The 9,333-nt window shown below is 34.6% G+C and overlaps 1 protein-coding gene and 1 pseudogene across 1 annotated transcript; both read right to left on the bottom strand.

Moving 5' to 3' along the window:
* Positions 1 to 1,980: 1,980 nt before the first annotated feature.
* On the bottom strand, positions 1,981 to 3,901 carry LOC114270881 (uncharacterized). The gene is made up of 2 exons (XM_082868088.1): positions 3,437 to 3,901; positions 1,981 to 2,760 (listed from the first exon to the last, which is right to left on the bottom strand). The coding sequence occupies exons 1-2, from the start codon at positions 3,746 to 3,748 to the stop codon at positions 2,296 to 2,298; spliced, it is 777 nt and encodes a 258-aa protein (XP_082724214.1). The 5' UTR covers positions 3,749 to 3,901; the 3' UTR covers positions 1,981 to 2,295.
* Positions 3,902 to 5,180: 1,279 nt separating this feature from the next.
* LOC145820855 (secreted RxLR effector protein 161 pseudogene) lies at positions 5,181 to 5,867 on the bottom strand (annotated as a pseudogene).
* Positions 5,868 to 9,333: the final 3,466 nt, after the last annotated feature.

Genomic DNA, 9,333 nt, shown 5'->3' on the forward strand with positions numbered 1-9,333 from the left:
TTTAGTGATAGGCTGCTATGTAGCTTTTTTTTTTTTTTTTTTTTCTTTTTGTTCTTCTCCTTGGTGTTATGTTGGTTTCTCACCAACTTTTTGTGGTTGTACTAGTAGATGATTGGATGTTCTCCTTGATGCCAACCTAGTTGGGATTGGGGTAGTTTGCTTTGATGCTCTTTGCACTTCCACCGCTTTATTGATGTAATCTCAAATGAAATGTATGTTTTTGTCATCAATAAGTTTTTTTTGCTGATCCAAAATAAATAAATAAATAAATAAATAAATAAATAAATAAAATAATTGGACCAATATGAGACAAACTAAAAAATTTATGATCAAAATCAAGCCAGTTAAAATTATAAGGACCAAAATGACATAATGATCAAATTACATGACTAGCAATATAATTTACCCAAAAATAAGATAGATGCCCTCTTTAGAGATGAAAGCTATGCATTTTTATAGTTGATAAAATCAAAATGGGAATGTCTCAGACACAGATTTAACCACCCAGAATTTTTGGGATGGGTGATTGTGTGTTAGAGATTAACATGTAAGGTAATTTTTGATTAATTTCTGAATTGATAAAGATGTGTTTGCAGTATTAGTCAATCAAAATATATAATTCATAAAGAGAGCTGCTATTCCTACTCCAATTTGCTCAAAATGCACTCCTTTATGTGTTCTTATTATACATAGAATGAAGTGTATGTATTTAGAGTAAAGTAGAGTGAAAAAAATAATTATGTATAATAATGATAAAGAAGGAAGTGTATTTAAAATAAAATATAGTTGGAAAAGTGACGCCCTTCATAAATGACGCGAATAAGATGATTTTGGTTAAAATAATTGATAGGCATTCATCTAGTTAACAGAAGAAAATAAATCTATGATGAGAAAAGATGTAATGTGGGGTTAACCGACTTTTACAAATAGACTGATTGAGTTGTTGCTTTGATAGTGAGGTTGAAGAATGTTGTTTTGAATATCATGTTTTATGTTTTGTACCAGTGAAGTTGGAGTTTTTGAATATGTTGCTTTTACTCTCTTGCAAGATATGTATGCCATATCATGCCAATATTTTTTATTCTTTCTTGATGATATTGTAGAAAATTTTACCACTAAATTTACCTTGCTAGGGCAAATAATTTACAAACAAGGTTTTCTTCCAAAAAAAAATAAATAATTAACCAAAATGATGTTTGGGCTCATGCAACCTATCAAATTTTCACTGTGTTGCTTGGGTTCATGGGGCCTACCATAGGTCTCATTTCAATAATCATAACCATTCCTTTTTTAGACCACATATAGATCCACTACAACATATAAGAGTTTTAGAGATCAAATGTTTTGGTTTCTAAAGTGAAAATTTTGTTACAAAATGTATTTAGGGACTAATTTCTATCGTCGTGAAGATAATCGCTAAAAAATTGTCCTGAAAGTCAAAAATAAAGCTTTTAGAGACAATTTTGGCAATGTCACTACTAAATAGACTTTTAAGGACAAAATAATTTGGTCTCAAAAAGGTTTATTTTTTGAGATAAAACATTTGGTTCCAAAAAGATAATATTCATCACTAATGTCTAATTTTCGTTGCTAAAAATATAATAATTACACTTTTTGCAACAAAAATATTTAGTCCGTAAAAACATAATTTTGTCCCTAAATTTTGTTCTCTAAAACCTTAATATTTTGTAGTGATCATTCATGAAAAAAATCAAGTCGGTCCAATAACCGTAGCCACATTAGTTTATAACATTTGTCACCCACAAAATAGTCTAGTTTGCGAATAATATTTGTCGTTTTTTTTTTTTGGGTAAGTAAATATCATAAATTAATGTGGCTACAGTTATAGGATCGATCTAAGTTTTTTTACAAATGACCTACCTAGTCTAAAAAATAAACAATTGATTGATTGTTGACTATGGAAATATGTATATATATATATATATGAAAGAACATATACGTTAAATGAAAACAAACACATTCATTAACAACTCATAATGTATGTTATTAAGTAGCTTAAACAATTGAAGAGCCCTTGTTCAATGGTCATCGTTCAGTACAAATCAATTTACTTACAAAGATAGCCACACTTACATAATAAACTATTGGATGGATAAAATCAAACATTAAAAAATGAGATCTAACGATTCTTGCCCTTTATAGTAAAGTGAACAATGTACGGCAAAACATAAGTAAGTCACGGTCAGGTAAACTGTGTCGACCAAAATTAGGCCCAACACAACACCGGATGATAACAGTGTCAACCAAGTAAAGACTTGGACATGGTTCATCGCTTCAAGAACACAGGCTTGGGAGCATGCCAGGACGGTTGCGATTAAGGATATGAACAAGGTAAGCATAGCAAAAAAAAAATCTCATTGGCAAAGCCATGTAGAAATCACTGCTACGAAACCTTGACAATTGAATTGAAAGCATCATTATCAAAGCGAATAGAGAACAAATCAGAGTCAAAGTAACGTACGAATTGAAGATGGTGAGCTCATCTTCATTTGTGTATCTAAGAACTGGAAGACCTGTTGTTCCATCGAAAGCTCCAGGGATAGTAAAAAGTGCTGTGTAGTTGACGGTGCCAATGAGAACAGAAACCACCATTAGACTATTGTTCATATCTTTGAGTGCTTTCTCAGATTGTTCTTTTAGGTTTGAGTGATTTTCTTTAAATAGATCTCTCGCAGTCTTCCCATCAATGTTTTCATGATCTAGGAAATGTTCAAGGAACTCGTGTTCATACAATACACGCTGCAAAAAAAAAAAAAAAAAAAAAATAATGAAAAAATGAAGAAGAAAAATCCCAATTGATTAAGTGTATGCATAGAGTAATGATAAAATGACCAAATTTATATACCACATTTTAATCACGTGATGTGATATCAGTACATTGGTAATAGATATGAGTGGTAAAACTAATTCAACCAATACAATTGTCACAAATGAGATGATCAACCTATTGTGGTATACAAATATGGTCATTGTAGCATTACTCTTATGCTCAAGGATAGAACTTGTACGTAACATTATCATCAAAATCAATTGCTTTGAGGAACATGGTCAACTAGAAATTATTATATTCGCGAGGAGGGGTATCTAAAGTATATAGACTAAAAGTTTGTGTCACTTAAGGAGGTGATGTGGTAAAATTCGTGAGATAAGAGAAGTATGAGCCAGTTTGAGTAGCTAAAAGAGGTGATGTGAGACAAAACCCGATATGAGATAAACATAACTGAGATAGAGACTTAGTTCGCTAGGCCTTTGATATTATGTTAGATATACTAGTTGGCTTGAGTGGAGGGACAATTAAACTATACAGACCAAATTAGAGTAACTTAGAGAGGTGATGTGGAACAAGTGTGTAACATGGAATTGCACATGTGGGCTTATGCATTAAAAATTAGTAGGAGAAATGGGGAATTAATACCGTAAACCAACATATGTCCCATGTCATCTGGTTTAAACATCCAAGAAGAACTCTAGGAGTAGTTCCGAGGCTGGCTGCAAGATGCAATATAGTGTTGCCTTCATTATCAACATCTGCCAGCATAGCGTTTTTAGAAATAATATTCTCCATGAAGCAGTTATATAGATTTCTATCTTTCTGCTCCACTGCTATGTGGAGCATGTTCTTTCCATTCTCATCATAGCCATACGCAGCGTAAGGGAATTCATCAAGGATTTGGATTACCAACTCATAGATGCCATACTTTGTTGCATCAATAAGTGGGTTTTTCATTCTATTAAATATCTTTCTCGGTGTCTGTGTTACCTCTGTCTCCGTCTCGGTCTCTGTGTGTCTTTGTCAATGAGAGCCAATAACAGGGCGCACAATCTTGAAGTTTATAATCTGTGTAGTCAATCCAGTCCCTTTCATTCTTTACCAATTTTTCTGCCAGTTTAGGTGCATCAATGTGCTTTTGTTTTGCATTCTGAATTCCACCAAGCCAAGCATGGACTATGTACAAACCAAAAATAAATAACAAAAAACGAAAAACCAAAGAGAGGAATAAGACACATGTATCTATGATAAAGTACTTTTGTTACCAATAAAAAGTGCAGACCTTGTGGTTGCTCCCTCTGTTTTTGATAACTAGATGGAATCCCTGCTTAATGATAGGAGAAAAAAATTATCTGTCTTTTTCATGTCTTTCAAAACATGTTATTATGTAGCTTTCATAGACTAACTGGAAGCAAATAAAAAATATTACAGGAAAGAAAACAAAGTATGAATATTTTGTAATATTTAATAATACATGTAATTAACCATAATAATAATGCGGAATTAAACTTTACAGAATCTTGAATTCAATACAACTCAAGAATAAAACGAATATACCTTTGTCAGCCATTGAATTAGAGAAGTTGAGAAAATACCCCTTAGAATTGAACCTTTTATTTTGGCTCACCTTCTTCTCTCTGTCTCTCTTAATTAGGATGACTATAAAACTTAAAGTGATGGAAAAATACTCATAATATGAAAGGGGAGTCACCCATCCTTATATAGAGGAGAGAAGAGGGCCAGATAAACTCTATCAGAAGAATCCCTAATCCATCAAGGTTTCCATCTTATCTTAGAAGAGTGATTATATTAAAATTATATTTACTGAACTTGATCTCAAATATTGGCTTTATCTATTTGTGGAGTCCAAATAAATTAAAACATGTAAAAAATATGTAGGCTATTGAGCCACACTAGAAAAATAAATCCAACATTCTCCCACTTGGCCCATTTAAGCCGATTATGATGCAATTATGAGTTTTTTCAAAAATATGCAACTTAAAAAATTTTGACTCATTGGATTCCACACTAAAAACTTTGACATGTGATCACGAATTTAAAAAAAATAGCCAATAAGTTCAGATATATTAGAAACTATAATACTGTGATTACTTCAAATCACCAATGTGAGTCATAGTGGTTATATAACATTTATGTCATATTTCCTTCTATGCACCACACCATTGATAACCTTCACCAACCCAGTCCTTTATTGGGATATATAATTATTTGCCTGAAAGGCCCCTGTAATTTGTCTTGTTAAGACATTTCCTGTTTATCAATATTCAAAATAATGTGTACACACACTTTTAGAAACAGGAAAAACAGAAACAAAATTATTATTGCACAAATAGTGTCAAAAATAAGCACTCATGATTAACCATACACATCAAGGGTTGCTTAAAAGACCCATCCTGATAACATGCTCTTTGTATGTCTTTGGTGGCAATCCCTTTGTGAATGGATCAACAATCATAAGAGAGGTGCTTAAGTTTTCAATTAACACTTGTTGTTTCTGGACTCTCTCTCTAACAACCAAGTACTTTACTTCCATGTGTTTGGAACCACTGGAGTACTTTCCATTCTTAGAGAAGAAAACTGCTGCGGTATTGTCACAATATATCTTCAGCGGCCTGGCAATTGAGTCAACAACACCAGGTCCTGAGATGAAATTTCGCAACCATAAAGCATGATTTGTAGCCTCAAAGCATGCCACAAACTCAGCCTCCATAGTAGATGAAGCAATAGTGGACTGCTTCACACTCTTCCATGAAATTGCTCCACTAGCTAGTAGAAAAACAAAACCCGATGTAGATTTTCTACTATCAAGGCAACCAGCAAAATCTGAGTTTGAGTATCCAATAACTTCCAACTGTTCTGATCTCCTATAGGTGAGCATATAATCCTTTGTTCCCTGAAGATATCTCATAACTTTCTTTACTGCTTTCCAATGTTCCATTCCCCGATTACTTTGGAATCTTCCCAACATTCCAACTGCAAAACTAATATCTGGCCTGGTACATGTATGGGCATACATCAAGCTCCCTACAGCTGATGCATATGGAATGTCCTTCATTTGTTTTCTTTCCAAGTCATTCCTTGGACACTGTTTTTCAATTAATTTATCACCCTTCATGATGGGTGCATCACCGGCTGAACAAAACTGCATATTGAATCTCTCCAAAACACGATCAATATATCCTTTTTGAGATAGTCCTAGCAATCCTCGAGATTGATCCCTAAAGATCTCTATGCCAATAACATAGTTTGCCTCACCCATATCGACCATTTTAAAGTTCTTGGAGAGATATTCCTTGGTTTCATGCAATAAGCCAAGGTCATTACTAGCTAACAAAATGTCATCCACATATAGCACCAACATAATGAACTTGCTCCCACTAACCTTCAGATATATGCACTGATCAACAGCATTTTCCTTAAATCTGAAAGAGGTAATGGTATCATTAAACCTTAAATACCATTGCCTAGAAGCTTGTTTAAGGCCATATATGGATTTTTTTAATTTGCAAGCTAAATGTTCTTTACCTTTCTTTGCAAATCCTTCGAGCTACTCCATATAAATTTCTTCATCCAAATTCCCACTTAAAAAAGCAGTTTTCACATCCATTTGATGCAACTCTAAGTCATAATGAGCTACCAATGCTAGGATGATTCTAAGCGAGTCCTTCTTAGATACTGGAGAGAAGGTCTCTGTATAGTCTATGCCTTCTTTTTGAGTAAAACCTTTGGCAACAAGTCTGGCTTTAAATCGTTCGATATTGCCTTTTGCGTCACGCTTGGTCTTGAAGACCCATTTACACCTGACCTTTTTGCAGTTATTAGGCAATTCGACGAGATCCCAAACACTATTCTGTTCCATGAATTTTAACTCTTCATTTATAGCATTGACCCATTTAGAAGAATCATCACTATTCATGGCTTGTGAAAATGAGACTGGATCTTTGTTAATCTCAATATCAAAATCAGATTCCTGTAGATACACCATGTAATCATCTGGAATGGCAGGCTTTCTTTCCCTCTAAGATCTTCTCAGAACTGCCGGTTGTGGTGGTTCTACAATATTTTCAATGGTGGTATCTTCATGAAGTGGTGAACACATGAGGTGGTGAAGGATTTTCATCGTGTTGTTCGTTTTCCTCAGCCTGTGGAATAGTCCGAGGAACAACTTTTCGATAAGGGTCAAATGTTAGCACATCTACCCTAATTTCCTCGAAATTCACCACTCGTGTTTTCTCACTCCCACTGATTTCACCATTCTCTAGGAATCTAGCATTACCAGTCTCCACTATCCTCGTACTGTGATTAGGACAATAAAATTTGTACCCTTTAGACTTGTCTGGATAACCAATGAAATATCCAGATATTGTTCTTGAGTCCAACTTTTTCTCTTGTGGGTTGAAGATTCTTGCCTCTGCTGGACAACCCCAAATATGTAAGTGTCTCAAACTAGGTTTCCTACCAGTCCACAACTCAAAAGGAGTTGTTGGGACCGCCTTACTAGGAACCCTATTTAAGATATACATTGCAGTTTTTAAAGCTGCACCCCACATTGAAATAGGTACAATTGAGTAACTTAACATACTCCTAACCATATCTTTAAGTGTACGATTACGCCTTTCAACAACTCCATTCTGTTGTGGCGTACCAGGCATTGTATATTGAGCACAAATGCCTTTCTTTTCTAAGAATTTGGCAAATGGGCCAAGATTTTGGCCTGACTCATCATATTTACCATAATATTCACCACCCCTGTCTGATCTCACTATTTTAACCTTTCTATCTAATTGTCTCTCGACTTCAGTTATGTACACCTTAAGGATGTCAACAGCCTGAGACTTTTCATGAATTAGATACACATATCCATAACGTGAGAAGTCATCTATAAATGTGATAAAATATTTTTCATCACTAAGACATGGGATGTTGAGTGGCCCGTAAATATCTGTATGAATTATCCCAAGAAGCTCATTACTTCTTGTGGCACCTTTCTTGGTGTGTTTGGTTTGCTTTCCTTTAATGCAATCCACACATATCTGAAAATCAGTGAAGTCTAGGTTTTTCAAAATTCCATTCTTCACCAATTTTTCAATTCTATTTCTGGAGATATGCCCCAATCGTCTATGCCACAAGATCGATGATTTTTCATTAATTAGACCACGTTTTAAACCAATATTCGAATGCAGAGTTACTAATGATTGTGCAAACTCATGATTTAAGGTGATTTTATATAAACCATCACATAAATTACCAGAACCAATCACTTTTGAATTAAACATTAAATTGAGTTTTTCACAATTAAATAAAACTAAATATCCAACACGATCCAATTTGGATAACGAAACTAAATTCCTAGAAATTGAAGGAACATAAAAAGTGTCTTCTAGATCCATCTGATGACCCGTCTCTAAGATCAGTCGATAGGTTCCTACAGCTACGACTTCAGCTTTGAGACGGTTCCCCATATAGACAAATCTTTCACTTTCCTTCGGTTTCCTAGTTGAGAGGTATCCCTTTCTTTTCGAACCAAGCCTTTCGCTTGCTGCAGTCTTTCTTCACATGTCCCTTCTTACCACAAAAGTAGCACTTGACAGTGAAACCATTCTTAGCCTGATTTTCTTCCCCAGGTTCATTCTTTTTCTTTGGTGGATTTTTCTTTGATTTTACAAACTTACCCTTCTTTTTCTTTATAGCTCCATGAGTTACAGCCAACGCAGTTTGACGTCCTTCCTCCCTCAACCTCACTTCCTCCTGAACACACATATTAGTTAGCTCATTCAAATTCCACTTATCTTTATTGGTGTTATAGTGAATTTTGAATGCGCTGTATTGTGATGGAAGTGAGTTGAGAATAAACTGCACGAGGAAAGTTTCATCAACTTGTATTCCTAAAGTTTTAAGCTTTGCAGCTTTGTCAGCCATATTGAGGATGTGATCCTGAACTCCTCGGTTGCCATCATATTTCATTGTTGTCAATTCAGCCATAATAGTGCCAGCAAGTGACTTGTCAGCAGATCTAAATCGATCTTCAACAGCTTTTAAGTATTCCAATGCATTAACAGTTTGAGGTAAGGAGGTCTTGATGTTATTTGCAATGGTCATCTTCATGAACATCAAACTGAGTGTATTGGACTTTTTCCAGGATTCAGAAAGGGCAACTTGTTCTGCAGTACTATATTCATTAATGTCTGCAGGTTTATCTTCAAGCAATGCCATATCGAGGTCCAACACACCCAGTGTAAACTGAACATGTTCATACCATTCCGAAAAATTCGAGCCAGTAAGTAGAGGGACGCCCGATGCAAGAGAGTGCAATGAGGTGGGAACTTTTACTGAAATAAGATAGAACAATATACATATTAAAGCTTTGAGAATTATGATGAACTATTGATATCACATAAGTTTTTCCTTTGGGCAAAACTTAGGTATATCTATTGTCCATTCGTCAAGAATCACTTATGTAGGTCTAAAGTAATTTATGCAATTTTCCAGCTAGTCATGTTACCTTTGGGTATTCAATTCTA

The sequence above is a fragment of the Camellia sinensis genome, chromosome 1, assembly GCF_055761805.1.
Source record: "Camellia sinensis isolate YWXY chromosome 1, ASM5576180v1, whole genome shotgun sequence".
Taxonomy (NCBI): domain Eukaryota; kingdom Viridiplantae; phylum Streptophyta; class Magnoliopsida; order Ericales; family Theaceae; genus Camellia; species Camellia sinensis.